Source organism: Fringilla coelebs (genome assembly GCF_963513975.1).
Source record: "Fringilla coelebs genome assembly, chromosome: 16".
In the NCBI taxonomy this organism is placed as follows: domain Eukaryota; kingdom Metazoa; phylum Chordata; class Aves; order Passeriformes; family Fringillidae; genus Fringilla; species Fringilla coelebs.
In genome coordinates, this window is record NC_140042.1 from 13381632 (window position 1) to 13399434 (window position 17803).

Here is a 17803-nt window from a genome sequence, read left to right on the forward strand (position 1 = left end):
CTTCTGTACTGTATCATCCCCCTGAAATGAAATTCATTTAGGATCTATCACAGTAGTTGGACAGAAACAGCTCCAACCAGCACTATTATAACCTGAGAAAATGCTGCACACATCTCTGGGAATTCAAAGCAACATCTGCTTCAACAGATGGTGGGTGAGGGTCTCAGAAGCTACAAAGGGGATTTATTCTGGAGGCAAAAAGAATTAACTTCTTTTTCTCTGGTTGGTTTTCTGCTAATTAAGAAACTAATTATTTTGGCTTTTCAAAACCACTGGCCTTAGTGCTTTCTTGGGACACATCTGGATTCTGCTTTTTTGAAAAGAACAGCTTGACCACAGGATATGGCAGGTATAAAAACTTCACATCAGACCTTCCAAAACTCAAGCTGATCAGACTTGTTCAGTTAAGGACTGCACTGAACTACAACTGCAGTCACAACTTCAGCCCCTGCATTTGGGGTTTGCTGTGTTTTGTTGGGTTTTTCCCCAGGTAAAGACAACTCCTTAGCAGCAGATTTTTAGAATAAGCAGCAATGGCTTCAAACTGTATTCTCCAGTCCAAGAAAAATATTTTCCAGCACGGTCCTAGATACTGGCACATCTACCCAGCACTGCAGACTGATCTGAGTGTTCAAGGTGTAATTCAACTAGAGTCCCAAGCAGCCACAGGGCTCTTTTGTCCTGCTGTGAAAAACTGTGCCTTTATTGTGGTAGAGAACTCTGCATTTTTTATTGCTCCAAATGTGTTGTGTTAAACTCTTCCACCAAACATCAACTGCTGACTGAAAGAACATATATTTTCATTAAACCCACAGGGAATAGACCTCCACGAGGCAAGTGGGAAACACAGAGCAAGTACTGAACAAGGACTGAAAGGGAGAGGGAAAATCTTGTGCTGTGGAAGCAAAAAGAGAAGGAAGACAGTAAAGATGTGGCAGAAGATTGAAGTATACAGGCTTTTACATTTTATCACAATTTCACTGAAGTCAGAACACTCGAGGTGTTAAAAACAACAACAAAAGCACAGAAAATCCCACTTTAAAAAAAAACCAGGGGAGTGACAGCTAAAAAAATCACATAATGACAGATGTGTGCTAAAATTGCATCTGAGCCAGAAGGGGAAAAAGCATGAAAACTCTCCTTATTGACATCATATATTCTTATTTCTTACTAGAATACATTGTTTCATGTCTGTCCTGGTGCAAGAACACAGCAGAGAGTGGCCGAGTGCCTTTATTTTTCAGCATGACTGGTTTGACAGGAATGTACACTTCAGCACTGTCCTTTCTTTTGGCTGATAGAACTTGCACTGGCTTCACTTCTGCAAGATAAAAAGGAAAAAGAAATAATAAACTTTAAAGTTATGTGGAAGCAGCCAGCCCAGGAAAATTTATTGGCTCTTAAATGCTAAAGTTTTGCCACTTTAATTATGTTGGCATAGTTAAAAGTGATAATTTCCATCCCTTTCACTGGCACTGTTCTGTTGCTGCAGAAGCACATATGGATGGCTGGCACTAACTCAAAAAAAATAAAAATAGTATTATAATGTACCAAGACATCTCATCTCTGCCAGATATTTACCTGCATTACTGTCATGAAAAACAAAAATGAAAAAGAAGTCCCGAGTCATTTTTAACACAGTTATGCCAAAGTAAATTCTTAAAATACAGACACAAATGTTATCTTGTTTAGAAGTTTCAGAAGGGGAGAGGGCTGTCTAAAATAGAAGTAATTCTTCACTTTTTGGTTTGGGAAATATTAATGCCTCTGCTGTTTCTATCACAGCTCTGAAATATCTTTGGACAAAAAGTCCTGCACTCTCCCAGAGATTTTGTTCTCACTGTGCTTCCAGCCCTTGCTCCTGTCTCTTCTTCTGCCCCTCTCCCCATTCACACTCCACTCACATCTATGATAATGAAAGGAACACTCCTCTACTTAATTTATTCCAAGATTGTTCCTCTGAATTTATGCAATTAACTACAGATTAGGGAAAGAAAGAAAGAAAAAAAAAAAAAAAAGGAAGCAGTAAAATAAACAAAACCAAGAAACCAAAACCAATTCCTGTACCAAAAATGAGCAGGGAGGGAATTTTGAGGAATATTAAAGGTAGGCTTAGGTCTGGTTTCTGCCTGAACTCTTCACCCTTTGCTAAATCACCTTTGAGACCTAATGACTGGTTGTGGGTTTGGACACTGAGGTCTCCAAAGGAGACAGAAAGAGACAAAAAGAAGTGACTCATGTCAGTCACCAGGGATGAACAGCACACACTGGGACAGGTACCCAGCACCCAGGGTGTGAAATGTGAGACTGGAAAGATTTGGCTGCCTGAATTACTGCAAAACCAGTTCAGAAATATATCTAAAACCATGGGAATTCCTTGAGAAATCTCTCAGACAGTCTGAGGTAATCTTAGCTCAGGTGTCTAGAGGTGGTGATGGAGGTGCAATAACCAGGTCTGTATCTTTGAATTTGCCAAAAAGTTCCTAATGAAGTACAAGAGGATGCAAGCCTCCCAAATCAGGAGATCAAGCAACAGGTTTCCTGAAGGGCATGAGAACTTGGGAGGGTATGGAGGAACTCCTCATGATAAACCTTGAAAGCAATTCCCTCAAAGACTGATTATTGTAAGGAAGAATTGTGGAAGACACAGACTTACTGCTTTGATCCTGGTTGAACTCCAGCACAGTTGGGGCACCAGAATCAAGGCTAGAGCATCTCCCAGCATCCTGATGTTCAGAACCTTCCTTCTGCAGTGCCCCACTGCTATCCAGCTGAAGGCCTTCAAAGCCTGTAATTGCTTCCTCAGTGGGAGATGGGTCTGAAAACACATCCTCTTCAACAGAGTCATAATCATCACTAAGGGAGTCTTCTTCCATCCTCTCCTCTTCCACTCTGTGCTGCAAGCTGCTTCTCAATTTCTGCTACAATATAAACACATCTGTCAGAAAAGCTCAAACTTGTATTTTAGAATAAACCAGAGTGGCTGCCAGTTCCTCTCCAGGAAAAAGAAAAATCTTCTGAGGAACTCAGAGCCATGATGCAGCTAAAAATATTCCCATTCCTATGTCATGTCTTGCCTCCTTTGATGAGAGCTTGTAAAGAAAAATCATCCTAAAACTGCTGTGCTCCTCCTCATCAGTATCCAGCAGGAACATTCTGTAGGCCAAGGAGCTTTTATGTGCAAAACCAATTTTTAGGAATAAGTTACAAAAAGCAAGTAAGGGGGAGAGCAAAGGCATATATTTGTGCAGTCTCACAGTTGTGCCTTGCTGTCTGAAGAGCAGCTGCAATCCAGAATTTCCAAATTCCTTCACAAGCCTGTCAAGCTCATGTAGCAGCAACTCCTTTTTAAGCGCATGGTAGATGATAACAGTCCTGCCTTGTACACATCTGTACTTCAAAAACCAGCAGAAAAAGAGTTGGGTTCTGATGGGCTAAGCTCCCAGCTTGCACTGAGTTTTTTGAAGTGGACACACTGTAACAGGATTTTATGCAAAAAATAACCTATTTTGAAATTTACTGCGGAAAAAACTGCCCTGCCTCTCCCATCACACGCCACAAACAGCACAGATGATGCTGGAGAGCTGTGGGCTTTCATAAATGCAAAAGGAAAAGATCTTGCATCTCTTAAATGCTTTTTTTTTTCCCCCTGCTTTGTTGGTATTAGAGTTTTGAGATAAATATAGGTAAGGAAACTGTGTAAAATGAAAACCTGAAGGTACCTTAGGTACAAATGAACTGTGACAGTCTATATTCAGTTTGCCATGAAAGCTTCAAGCTCCTACAGATTACACCTGTTAGGAAATCCATGTTGACAGAAATATATTACAGAGAGCAGACAAAGTCAGGCTCAAAAGAGGGTTTATAAGCAACCTGAGCCTTGATATTGAGCATGTCTTTAAGACAGTCAAAACTAATATTTCCAGCTCTTTGAAAGGAAATTGTACAAGTTTCCTTTTCCTTTGACACCTCTGCATCTGCATCGTAACTAGACATTAAAAAAAACCACATTATAGCCCCAGGAAAATCAAAATTATTTCCATCTTGACTAAAAAGAAAAGGGGAGTTGTTTTGAAATTATTAGCTTCCTATTAAAAACACATAAAAGATATAAATATTCATCAGTGTAAACAAGTAACCAGCTTGTAGAGCAAACAATAATCATCACTGCAAAAGCAATATAGGAATGAGAGAAAGATGCAAGCTAGGAAAATATGCTTGGGAATTTTGTCTGCTGTCAGTGGTAAGATCTGCTAACAGTTTCATATATAGATGCTACTCCACTATCCAGAAAAGCTTTATTTGTGTCATTAATTGCTTAGGCAGAAAAACATTCATAAATTTTGGTTCATTGATTAGTTTTCTTTCACATTTGTGAAGTGTGCTAGAACAAACTGCAATTAGTGATCAAATGGAAGGCTGCACAGTCAATACAACAACAATCCTTGATGCAAAGCAACTGCATTGATTAGAACATTTTCAAATAGTCTGATTTCTGTTAGGTAAAATAATGACATGCATTTTAGCATCAATGACAACAATTTTAGCATCATTATTTAAAGACTACCCTAAAGGCACCAAAAGCTGCTGTTTCAGCTTTCTCTAACCTGATAGCCAGGAGTGATGTTCACTTGCACAACCATTAACTGAACTGAAAGAGGCTCCTTGCAGGAAATATCTCAATTAAACCCAACAGAGACAATAATCCACCTCCTAAAAACAAGGTTGAACATTTTGTAGTGTTGCTGATTGAGACTTGATTTCTCAAGAAGCTTTACTTTTCATTTTTTTCCTTTTTTTTTTTTGTCACATCTCATCAAAGCAAATTCTCTAATGAAGACACCACTATAGAGGAGTTTGGGTGCTCCAGGCAGATCCCTGGGCATGATCACATTTCAAATGACACTGCCATGAACAACAGAAGGCAGCTGCCAACTGTACCTGGGAGAGAGGACCATCATCATCATCACTGCTGCTCTCCACACTCAAACTTTCAGAAGGTTCAAAATTTTCAGAGTACTGCAGAGATGGTTCAATGTAAAGTTTACCCCCTTCTTCTGTTTTAATTGCCACAGTTTTCTGTCCAAAGAAGCATTCAAAGAAATCAGATTTCTTCTGTGTATCAGCAGTACAAAAAGAGTAACCATCACACTTTTTATAACAGTAGCATGATCTAGCATTGCTTTTCCCCTCTGTTCCACAGAAGGTTTTTCTCCTCCCTGAGCTCACCTTTGGGCCCCTGAGGTACAGTTTAACAGTCCTGGTCATACTCCCCAGCTGCTGCTGCTGAGCCCAGAGTGGGCAGTGATATTAAACCTTGCTCCCTGTTGTTCCTACACCCCTCTAGCATTTTCTAAGTGCCAGGGGCAGAGATGTCCCAGAGGGAATATCTTAAGACAACTTGGGTGAATTCTTTCAATGAGTCCATCTTTCCCCCTCACAGCATCCCTCAGCACAGCCCAAGTTTGACAGGTTTGGCCAGGAATTGCTGGGTCCTATCCAAAAAATCCCATGGAAAATCACTGGGAAAGGAAACTACTCAGTCTGTGCAGTTTCCTTAGCTAAATAATTCCAGTTGTTCATAAAGGACTTAAGGAATCACCCTAAGCTAGTCCCAAGTAGCTACCAGGTTTTAGTACAGAGCCACACATCTGGCAAATTCAGCAAAGAAGTCCTGACAGGTAATAATGGAAGCTGAGAAAATGAATTCAACTAAGCAGTAAGAGTGGTAAATAAAGTAATGCAGCCTTGAAGCTTGAATGTGAAGTATTTTCTGAAAGAAAAGAAAACCTGCACAGCACAAACACTTATCCACAGTGCCAAAGACCTCTGATCCCATCACTCAAGCACAGACTCAACATCCAGCCAGGCCAATGGCTAATCAAGTAATGTAATTACTTGGGTGACATGTCTCCATTGTTCTGAATTCACATTTATTGTCTTAATTAAGTCCTTGACAGATTAACTCAGATCCTTCTTTAGGCTAAAAGAAAATAGGTTTCTCCTCTGAGACTGCTCTGGTGAATCAACAACTGTGGAGCTGATGGCTCTAAATTTCTTACATATAGGATATTTCTATTTATATGCATTTCCCTCTCTTATGATCTACAAGAATTTATCACAAATTATGGCTCAAATTGTGCAAATTACATTTCTTTATCCCTCAGTCTTGTATCAGGGTGGAGAACAGCAGGAACAAGCAGGGATGTCTCTCCAAAATGAGTTTCCCCATCCTTTGCACTAGATAAATTCCCTTGGGTGGCACCAGAGCTATCCAGCAGCAGCTCTCTGCTGGAGGACTCACTGAGCCACTCATGTCCAGGCTACAAAAGTTTCTGTGATGAATGTCACTGAAACCAAACCCCTTTCAATGAGATTTGCCTCTTTAGGCTTCCAAGCAGACACAAATTTGGGCAGGGTAACATTTCATGTTGTCAGTATCCAGCCCAAGCCACTCAGTGAGCCCCAGCTGCCCACTCTGTACCACTCACAACCAATTTCCCCTGAAGTTATTTGCAACCTAAGAATCAAAGCCCCACTTCTTCCACCTGCCCCATACCTGAAGCCAATTCCTGCGTTGTATCTTGCCTGGGACAGTCTGAGGGTTGTGTTCTGGCAGCCCACTCTCTTCTAGCTGGGCTGCTTCTTCAGCAGGGACACACAAGGATTAGAAGACAGGAGAGAGAGAGCAGAAATCCAATATTAGACAATAAACAGACACCTTTGTTTGTGGATTTGTGAGGTTTTTTTCCCCCCCAACTGAGGACAGAAGAATAAATCTGACATATAAATGGAATCCACAGCTGCAAAGATATCCCACATCAGATCCTGGTCAGTTCTAGCAGCAAGAGTTTTGAACCTCTTCAGGCACAGTCATCATAAAGTGTTTTTAAGAGAATAAATTCCTTTAAGATACAATAGCTTAATAGCAAGGGAACCCCCACCTTTGAGATGAAAATATAGAAATGCATTCTAGAACAGGGGAATACATCATTCTGAGCCCCAGCTGGGTAGAAAGTAACCTGTCTGAGGTTGTGAGCCCTGAACCCAACTACCAAAGGCAGACTGACAGACAGGGTTCTGGTGAACAACAGGTGACATGCTGGGTTTACAAAGGAATTGTGTGTATTTACTCTCCAATTAAGGAAACATAAAATATTGGCAAATTAAACAAAATGTACTGGGTATTTAACATTCTGTGCAGAGAAGGATTCTTCATGTATAAGCCATAAATGAAGGACAAACAACCATTATTCCTCATTTCTAAGGCAATTAAGAGTTGGTCCAGGAACTTCTGCAGAAAATCTCTGTATGGTCAAGGAGAACTGAGAGTCTCTGTGCTGGAAATGGCACCAACTTAGAGTGGAACAATGGATTTTTGAGAAGATGCTTTGATTGAGAAAAGAGACAAACAATTTGCAGGGCACATCAGCGTCCTCAATGGAACAAAGGCATCACCAACACTCTCAGTAGCATCCTAAATAAAGGCATCTCATTTCCTATGGCCAAGACAGATTTACAGCTTCCATTTCTTCTCAGTGGAGAAAAACAGCTGATGCAAAACCTTTTTCTTTAAGCCATAATTTAATGGTCACCCTAAGGCTGCAGGAACTGGCACTGCCAATAAAAGAAGCTATTGTCCTACAAAGGTCATAGAATCACAGAAAGATCTCATTTGGAAAGAACCTCTGGGGCTCACCAAGTCTAGCTTTCCACTCAAAGCAGGGCTTACTTCAGAATTAAATCAGGTTGCTCATTACACCTCTCAATACCATATTTTCTTTTCTGGGGGTTGGACAGCCCTACATGCACCTGTGCAGTGACCTGTTCAGAGAATTGATATGGCAGGTTTTGACTGTGGGAAAACAGTCAAAGGGAAAAGAATCCTTTTAGTTATAGGCCCTTGGGCAATCTGGTTCACCAGGAGACTGCACAAAAGCTGGTCCAAGCAGACAGGAGGGAGCAGGCCCAGGGCAGGACCACCGTGGGGGAGCAGTGTTTGCTTATGTCCATTTGGAGTGATCACAGCATTGCAGGATGTTGTTCTATTGCTCCAGCACAAAGCATCTCTCTGTCTTTATCTTCCCTGCCCAAAACAGGACTAAATACAGAGGGGAAAAGGAATGGACTGCTCCAAGGAAGAGAACCAGCCCTTCCAAGCAGAGCTCCTGCTACTCCAACAAGCTATTCCCAAAGAACACCAAAAATCCTTTGAGCCAGCATTGGTGCTGATTGCTCTGCAGCGTTGGCTCTGCTGGCACTGAACTGCCTTGAGCTTACACTGTGAGAAATGTCATTGGATTCAGTCACTGCTTTGGGAAAGAACTGGAAGCACCTTTCCCTTGCACTCTCTAAGAATCCATCTCTCCAAAGCAACTGCCCAGAAGCCCCTCAAGTGTGCTGCAAATGTGAGCAGGAAAGGGGGAGATGGCAGGACTCAAGCTACCACTGCTGAGAACTTCATCCTCAGAACTGCTTGAGTGGCTCAAGAGACTCTACAGGTCATGGAGTGACAGGACAAGAGGGAATGGTTTTACACTGACAGAGAGAAGGGTTTGATTGGGTATTAGAAAAAATGGTTCCCTGTGAGGGTGATGAGGCCCTGGCACAGGCTGCCCCTGGATCCCTGGAGTTGTTCCAGGCCCGCTTGGACAGGGCTTGGAGCCACCTGGGATAGTGGAAGGTGTCCCTGCCCATGGCAGGGGCTGGAACAAGATGAGCTTTAAGGTCCCTCCCAGTTCTGTGATTCCATAACTCTACTTAGTGATGGATTGTAGTGGTCATAGTTTGACATGGATTCAAGAGCCAGGAAGAACAGTCATTGAAATCCCAGGCAGAGGCTGATGCAGCTGAGCAAGTCATCTGTGCAACAAACATTAGTTTGGAACAAAAATATCCTTCCCATGGGATGGATGGGACGTGAATACCAAGCAGTACCTGTTTGGGCACACAGAACAGCTCCACTGGTGTCCCTCCCTCAGAGGTTTGCACTGTCAGTGCCTATTTGACTATGCAAGGACTGAGAAGGATGTCCTCAAAATATTAGTCCTAACCCAAGGAGACCCCACATCACCCTCAAGCCACATATTTGTGACCACACAGACACTCACTGCAACAACAAACAGAGTTGTGAAACCATGTGTGGGCTACAGACCCAGAGAAATGCCAGCACACCTAGAGCCCAGCTTCACTACCCTCCAACCTATAATTTCCTTTAATTCATTACCAATTCTAAGCATAAAAACTTTATCAATCACTATTATCAGTAATTACTCCCAGGGAACACAAAGCAAACAGTCCTGACAAACAGATTTATGATGACACTTTCAGGAACCAGAAAGAGGGATTTATGCCTGTTCTGGATTATTAAGTACCACCCATTCCTAATTTTTCAGTGAAGACTAATCCTATAGATGGATGCTTTAGAAGTAATAAATGATGCAATAACTCTCATGGGAGATGGATAGGGGAGAAAAATCAGTGCTGTATCTCAGCTAGCAATCATTCCTGTAAGTAAAATCATATTCAATCATTGAGAAGAAATACCTTGAAAGGAAAGAGGCCACAAAATTGCTAAGGTAGAACTCCCAGGAAAGAAGCTCATACAGACCAGCAATGACTCTCATTCTGGAGTCCAGTGGCAAAACCAAATGGAAGAGGAAAAATGACAGGATAATGGTTCAGTTGGTATCTTTCACTGCAGCTTCATGGGTTTAAAACAACACCACTGGAGAGTTAAACAGCAAAACACTTGAGTTATCTTCTGCAGAGCTGGTGCTACAATCTCTGATAGATGGAGTTGGGAAAGGAACACAGACTGCAACTGGAGTCTTCAAAGATCCCTAAGACATGTATTCTACCTTGACTGGAGCAAACAGCTTTAAGGGACCATAGAAATAAAGAATTTTAGTTAAGCTGAGACATAACACCTGCACAGCAGAACTTTAAGAGGAAATTTCTCTTGACAGGAGTTCCACTAGAGCTGCTGTCACAACATCCCTTCACAATTTTTGGAGCAAAAAGTCCAAGCTGTTGATTTACACCTTTTTTAGCCACCTGAAGATGTATCAGCCCTGTGTGACAGAGCACCCAATTTCCACCATTTCCCAGAACATCACCATTTTTACATCACTGCACACAAGGTTTCACTTTCACAGAGAGCAGTGAAAGGTGACAAGCTGATTCCTCATCACCATCCCACACATCCTGCAGGAAATTATACAACCTGAACACACCTAAGCCTGCAAACAAGTAGTATGTGCCCAGTGTAGCAGGAAAACAAATTAAGGAGATGAAGTTAGAGCCATGGTTGGAACAGTTATTGCAGGAAAAGTTTGTTTCCGGTATTGTTGAGATTAATAAACTTTCAATCAATAAATTATCATAGTAGGTAACTTTTTTAACTCTTTGTCTTCATTTTAGGTGAAAATGAAGCTTAAGCAGGATATCACACATTGAAAAAACACTCTGAGATAGGTTGTAGCAAGTGTGAATGTAACTGAATAAGGCTGGTAAACTGCTTTACACAGGGATTTAGCAAAATCAACTTTCTTTTCATTATGCTAAATAGATTAGAAGGCCAGTAAGCTCATACTTTATACTTTCATGCATGCAAAATTATTCCTGTCACTGCACTGCTCTCTATGACAGACAGACTTAAATTAGAAACAAAATACCCATTTTTCCATAAAGCCAGCTAATCACTGGGAAAAAAATGGTTGATTTTCTTCACTTCAAATATTTAAATAAAGATTAGCTATCTTTTTAAGACAACTATTATAGCTTAAATGTAATTTATGAGCTTAATGAAGCTATTACTGGATATAATTTGATTACAGTCTATGTCATCAAATGTCATTTGTCCTCAGGACACCAGGCTTGGATAACACTGAAGTCCATCAGATCTTAAATCCTCTTAATGGTGTTATGTGTCAAAGGTATACCATTATTTTCCCCTGACAATTTATACACATTTCTAATCTTCCACTTTTAGTTAGAGCTGTTTAACAAATGAAGAGGCAGGGAAGTTAAATGTTGGAATTAAAGAGGGATCAAGGGAAAAATGGATAGGGTGTTGCAGAGACTCTTCCTTACACACAAGCAGCTTAAGATTTCCATGGAATTTCATCCCACCAGGCTCCAGTGGTGCTGTCCCTGGATCCCAGTGGCCTCTCTGAGTGAGTGCCAGCCCTGGTGCAGCTCTGCCAGGGCACTCACCCTTGGTCCTGGTGGGCCTGAGCCTGTTTCTCAGGCAGCTGTGGGGGGTGATTTTCCTGGGGTACTTTCTCAGCTCGGAGTTAGCTCCATTCACATACACAGAAAAGCCTTTTTCCAATTCCTCCAGCCTGATTTGCACGGGATCTTTTCTTTTTAACTGCTCCTGCAGCCTGAAGGAGAAAGGAAAAATTATTCAATATCATCAAAAATGATCCAATAATTCATCCTTGCACAGTGCATACACAGATGGTCAGATCTTCAATAAATACAACAAAACACCATGTCACAAAGCTGAAAAATACGTTCCCAGTTCAAGGAACCCTTTCAGAATCCATCTTCCAGGGTCTGTTCCTGTTCTGTAACGTGTGTATGAGCACCCACACACTGTGACAGAGGAAGTTTGACCAAACTTTTCCTTTCTGAGGTTTTTTCCACGTTATTTCTTATTTCACATTATTTTTTCCATTTGGTGTTTTGCATATTTCACCTTTCTTCTTAAGAATTTTAATGATTTTCACTTAGAATTTCAAAAAGCTTAAAAATTATTGGCCTCTTTTCAAGAATAAAAAATATTATCTGTGTTTTGAAACTGGAGGTAGAAAGCCCCCAGCCAATACTGCAGTTAGAAATAGCAGAAAATTAAATGCTGGTTAAAATAATATGAAAATAATGCCCTTCCATGGGCTCAGTTTCAGCTGCTCTCCCTCTTCCAACTCTCATTTTCTCTCCCTTCACCATGGGTTATACCCAGTCCATGCTAATTCCTTTGGTGAGGTGACATGCAGGCCAGGAGGTTGGCATCATGTGGGTGACAACTTGTGAATTCCCCTGCACCACCTGGTTTCCCTCTGACTCCAGGATGGGTCAATCCACAGGCCAAAGTCCCCCATGTGTCTGTGTTGTGACACAAGCCACCTTTTACCAAGAGCATGTCCCCAGCAGTCAGAATTAGAGCTCTGATACCAAGGATGTATGTTGGTTTAACCATTAAATAAACTGGGTTTATCCTTTTCCAAAAGTGCTTTAGGATACTGTAAAGGAAAGAAACCCGTGGTCACAAAAATTGGCTGCTTTTTAACATAAATGTGGCCTTCAAGATCTTTTTACCAAACCAGTTTGTTACAGAATTTGATTAGAAATCTCTTGTGTTAAAGGAAGGAATCCAGAAGAAAGTTCTGTAGACTTCTTTAAAATAAGCTATGAAGTTCATCTGTCCAGGGTACAGTGACAGGAACACATGAACAAAGAGGAAAAGAAATGTTTGAAACTTGTCAGTGAAAAACATTGGAGTTTGCAAACCTGGCTGTCCTTATTTCCCACTTTTCTGTATTTCTGACAACTGTGCCTCTTAACTATATCCTCCCACAGTGTGAGCTGCCAGTTACTTCTGAATCTACAACCTCTTGCTCCAGAAACAAAAATCTTCCCTGTCACTGTGGAAATACATTTAATATAAGTACATCTATTTATTAATAAATGTATTTATATTTTAAATGCTGAAGAAAAATTGTAATCTCCCCTAGAAATAAGAACTTTTAGCAAGCAAAGGGAACAAGAGAGAAACACCTGAAGGTTTTAAGGCACAGCAAGTCAGACTTTGCATCACAGCTGCTGATATTTGATACAATACAACAAATATTTCATACCCCAAGTGGAAACAAATGTGAATATTACCGGTTTCTCCGCTGAAGGGATTTTAAATATTCGTAATGTTTTTCATCAAAGTCAGTCACCATGTCTTAACATTAACCTGAAATGAGAATATAATGGTCACACTGAATGATTTATTATGGAGTACCACTGGTTTTGCACCCTCAATGGATGAGAAGGCTATAAACTGAAAAACATTCTTCCTTCAACGACACATAAAGCTGTCAGGGCTGTAAATAAAACTCCTGAAGAACAGAGGAAACAGTAGCTGGTTTACTTATTTTTCAAACCCTTCACAATCTACTGAAGAACCAAAAAAACATAAAAGTAGAAGGCATATGCCATGACAAGTTTATAATGGCAGCCCTGGCAAGCAAGACAACCCTGGGGCACAGCTGAAGAGCTGTACCCAAAGCCCAGCTGTGGAAGGAATTCTTTGGGCTGCTACTTGTTAGATCAGTTCATCCTACTGAGGTTGTGTATATTTGAAGTGTTTAATTGAAGATTTTACCTGGCTTGCCATTCAGGAAACCTGAATTTTTCCAGCAATCCTCACCACACCGCTGCCGCAAGTTGTGCCAGGGTGTGTTCTTACACTCTCCGAAGTTAAATGTGCGAGCAGCACGCTTCGTTGGGCTCTGTACCAAGGAGAGAACAGCGTGTTTGTCTCGTACCGACCGCAGGGCAGCTCGGCCAGAGCCCGGACCGCCTCGGCTCTGCGGGGCGGGCAGCGCGGGGGAGCCCAGGACACAGCCTCGGATGGACACGGACCCGGGACAGACCCCGGACACAGCCCCAGGATGGACACGGAGCCGGGACAGACCCCCGGACACAGCCCCAGGATGGACACGGACACGGAACAGACCCCGGACACAGCCCCAGGATGGACACGGACCCGGGACACAGCCCCAGGATGGACACGGACCCGGGACAGACCCCGGACACCGCCCCAGGATGGACACGGAGCCGGGACAGACCCCCGGACATAGCCCCAGGATGGACACGGACCTGGAACAGACCCCGGACACAGCCCCAGGATGGACACGGACCCGGGACTGAGCCCCGGACACAGCCCCAGGATGGACACGGACACGGAACAGACCCCGGACACAGCCCCAGGATGGACACGGAGCCGGGACAGACCCCCGGACACAGCCCCAGGATGGACACGGAGCCGGGACAGAGGCCCCAGATGGACACTGACACCGGACAGAGCTCCCGGACGGATACGGACCGGGGAAAGAGACCCCGGACGGACGCAGAGTCCCTGGACACGGACCACGGACACCGACCCCGAGCATACCCTGACCCCGGACAAACACTGACACCGGACAGACACGGACCCCGAGCAGACACGGCCCCGGGAAGACACGGACCCCGGACCCGGCCCCCGGGCAGACACGGCCCCGGCAGCGCGGGCCGGGCCGGGCCTGTTGCTCGGTCTCCCTGGCGACGGTCGCGCCTGGCCTCCGTCAGTTCCTGCGCGCCGCGGGCCCGGAAGCGGCGGCGGGGATGGAGGCCATGGAGCCGCTGTGGGCGCTGCTGGACGAGGTGGCCCTGGAGGGGCTGGACGGCATCACCGCGGCCGCGCTCTGGCAGCGCCTGGCCGCCCGCTCGCCGCCCTTCCCGCTGCCGCTGGAGCCCGACACGCAGCAGCTGCTCTGGGCCGCGCTCAGCGCCCAGCCCGACGTGCGCTTCTACCTCCTGCCCCGGCCGCGCCCGCCGCTCCGCCTGCACGACAGGTGAGGGCAGCGACCGGGCGGCCCCGGCCTCTTCCCGCCGGAGAACCCGGGACTGGTTGCTGGGCGAAACACGGGCTTGGTCGCCGGGCTAAACCCGGCCCGATTACCGGGCTAAACCCGGCCCGATTACCGGGCTAAACCCGGACTCATTGCCGGCTAAACCCGGCCCGGTTGCCGTTCTCGCCCACGCTTTGCTGCAGCAGCCCTTCGGTAGCCGGTGACAGCAGGCAGGGCCGAGGGTGGCTCTGAGCCGCTGTTCAAGTGTTATACAAAGAATTTTCATGTTCGGGGAGTCAAACATTGTAACAGGTTGCCCAGGGAGGTGGTGGAAGCACCATGCTGGAGGTGTTTAAGATCTGTTGGTGGGTTTTAGGGGTCACAGTGGTAGTGCTGGTGCATGGCTGGATAATCTCAGGGGTCTCTTCCAGTTTTGATGATTCTATGATTTAAAAGACCTGTACATGAGTCCTGGCCTGATTTCCATTCAAATGACTGCATGCTACCTAGGTACAGGCAGAATTTGTAAGTCCTGGTCAGCAGAGTAGATGTACCTGTCATTTTCCTTACCTGTGAACTATATGTTTCTCTTATTCGCACTGCTTTTCTTATTCCTACCATATCTCTGATTTTTCAAAGATTAAATAATGGATTTCACTCCTGCTGCCTTCTGCATGCTGAAAAGGTTTGATCATGCTTGAGTACAGCTCTGCTCTTCATATTTTTCCAGTTTGGAGGTTTCAAAACAGCTTCATTTAGAGGTATCAGCATTGTGTGTGACAATCTTTTATTTCTCCTTGCTTGGTTAAATATTTGCTCTTTGGTTTTATTTCAGATACGAAGAAATAGACCTTGAGACAGGAATATTGGAAACCAAAAGAGATCCTGTTTCTTCAGACGATATTTATCCTATCCACATGATTTTGGATAACAAAGATGGCATACAAGGTTCCTGCCAGTATTTTAAAGAGAGAGTAGACATCACTGATCAAATCAGGAAGATGGATTTGCAGCCTTGTTATACTTACAAAGAAGCTGTTGAAAAGTGAGTGAAATCCTTATATCTGAAATCCTTATATCTTATATCCTATAATCCTTATATATAGCGTTAAAATACTAACAAGTTCTAAAATCTAGTCTTTGCTCAGTTTGTACACATTATATCAAGAATGGTGTTTGTGGAGAGAAAAAGCTCTGTTTTTATGGAGCCAATAACAAGACATTACTTTTCCTTCTGTTTCTTAGATGGGGAGAGAAATTAGTCATTGTTGCTTCCCAGGAGCAGCGTTACAGAGCTTTGATAGGCTGGGAGGGGGACCCTGACCTGAAACTCCCTGACTTTTCCTACTGCATCCTGGAGCGTCTGGGCCGAGCTCGCTGGCAGGGAGAGCTGCAGAGGGACCTTCACAGTGGGGCTTTCAAGTAAGTTTATGTCTTGCTCTGAGAATTAAATCCAAGGTTGTTTTTAAGTATTCCTGTGAATATTTGAACTCTCATCTGTGTTGTTGTGCTTCATGCTTACGACCAGGAGTGCTTGGTTTGGTAGAACTGTACTGGTCTCATCCTTAAGTTCATTGCCCTTCCTGATATTTTCGCAGAGAACCAGAAATTTGTCTGGTGGGTCAATACACCAAATAGGTTTCTATTGTGAAAGTTCTTTTTTTTTCCTAAATAACTTTTTCTTCAAATTTAGGATTGAGAAATTATTTTAATTTCCTTTTCTAAATTGCTGTTTAAGTACCTTACCCACGTTCTGAAGGAATTCTTGGACAGCCACCTCTTGTCCACAGCATTTCCCTGTGTGACATCTCCTCCATTGAGAGGGAGCCTGAGTTACCAGCTCCCAGACTAGGCCATGTATTTTGCTGATGGAAGAGCTTTACACACCTTCTCAGAGAACTTCTGGATGTGTCCTGAAGTTCTGGAGAATATCAGCATTGCTCTAAAGATTCACTGCTTTTAGGACATGGATGGGTTGTCGCTTGCACACCACCTGGTGCTGTTTTTTGCTACTTAGGGAGCTCTTATAGGTAACTAAGATGATGAGGACAGAGGGGAAAGCTTTTATGGATGCTTTTCTGTTAGTTTGATGGCCCAAGCCAGCTCAACAAGGAGGGAGATGAATCCCAGAGCTGTTCCAAGAAGGGCAGTGACTGCAGCATAGCCACGAGTTACAAAGAGAGGGTGGAAAAGGAGGGCATGGGGATACAATACTGATTCAACCCCCTCATCAAACCATCTCATGACACTTTGTGCCTAAAGGCTCTAGGTTAAACTCAGAGGTATTTCTCTGTTTAATTGGATTAACTATGAAAATTAATTTCACAGGTTTTCTTAATTGTGGACTTCCTAACTTCGAGTTGTCACTTTGAAAATTAGCACGTGTCACTAAGGCTATAGGTAATATAGGTGAAGCAATCTGGGTAGTGGATAATTAGAATTGTTTGCAGAAGTTCCTGTTCCCATAGATATCTTACCATCTTTTCTTCAGAGTGGATGCTGGAAAGCTCCATTACCACAGGAGGGTATTGGACAGGAGTGGTCTGATAACGATGCAGTCCCACGTCATCCGGCTGCCGAGTGGAGCACAGCAGTACTCAATCCTGCTCCTCCTGACTCGCTTCCATGTTGATAGGTATGCTTTAAGGGTCTCCTGGGTACTCTTTGACCTTTTACTGTGATGAGGGATTGTTCTGTTGTCACAGAACCATCAAAGTTTCCTGCAATTGACACTTTCCAGTTTATTAACTCCTCTTCCAAATGTTGGACTCTTTAAAACTTGTCTTGGAGCTGTAAACAACAGGTTCTTCTCGTGCCTGTCACCTGCCTGCATAAACATAATTCTTCTTTTTGTAGCACTAATCATTCTGTTCATTTTGACTGTTTTTACTTAAACACATTTCTAGTCGATTTCTTGTTTTGTTTTCCTATCTTGTTTATGAATAGAACTTGTGCTTCTGTGGGTTGCCAGTGAAGTAACAGCTTGGGCTTAGTCATTGTTTCCTCCTTGAGGTCTTTTCTTAGAGACAAATTATCTCATGTGCTATTCACAGGAGGAAAAGAAAACTAGAATTCCTAAACCAATCTGAGAACACTTAGCATACTTTCTCTAGTAACTGACAGTTTCTAAAGCTACAACTCGTGTTTATGAAGTTATATGCATACTTACATGTAAAATAATTCTCTTTTTTGGTTAG

General features: G+C 43.3%; 2 protein-coding genes across 7 annotated transcripts in view; one reads left to right on the top strand and one right to left on the bottom strand.

Moving 5' to 3' along the window:
* Window positions 1-14298, bottom strand: part of KATNIP (katanin interacting protein) — a 56313-nt gene extending 42015 nt beyond the window's left edge. The window contains exons 1-8 of one of the 4 annotated variants that reach the window (XM_084216480.1): window positions 14244-14298; window positions 13379-13505; window positions 12892-12967; window positions 11218-11387; window positions 6560-6645; window positions 4942-5079; window positions 2657-2921; window positions 1172-1321 (exon numbers count right to left, since the gene is read on the bottom strand). In XM_084216480.1, the coding sequence (XP_084072606.1) occupies window positions 1172-1321; window positions 2657-2921; window positions 4942-5079; window positions 6560-6645; window positions 11218-11387; window positions 12892-12953 (871 nt within the window). In that variant the 5' untranslated portion in view covers window positions 12954-12967; window positions 13379-13505; window positions 14244-14298. Of the gene's footprint in view, window positions 1-1171; window positions 1322-2656; window positions 2922-4941; window positions 5080-6559; window positions 6646-11217; window positions 11388-12891; window positions 12968-13378; window positions 13506-14210 lie in introns of all 4 variants that reach the window. The other 3 variants (XM_084216479.1, XM_084216482.1, XM_084216481.1) reach the window with 3 other exon arrangements.
* Window positions 14299-14379: 81 nt separating this feature from the next.
* Window positions 14380-17803, top strand: part of GTF3C1 (general transcription factor IIIC subunit 1) — a gene marked incomplete at its 5' end in the record, with an annotated part of 40299 nt that continues 36875 nt past the window's right edge. For 2 of the 3 annotated variants that reach the window (XM_084216411.1, XM_084216412.1), the window contains 4 exons: window positions 14389-14609; window positions 15442-15651; window positions 15852-16028; window positions 17098-17241. In XM_084216411.1, coding sequence (XP_084072537.1) covers window positions 14389-14609; window positions 15442-15651; window positions 15852-16028; window positions 17098-17241 — 752 coding nt within the window. Of the gene's footprint in view, window positions 14610-15441; window positions 15652-15851; window positions 16029-17097; window positions 17242-17803 lie in introns of all 3 variants that reach the window. The other variant, XM_084216410.1, reaches the window with a different exon arrangement.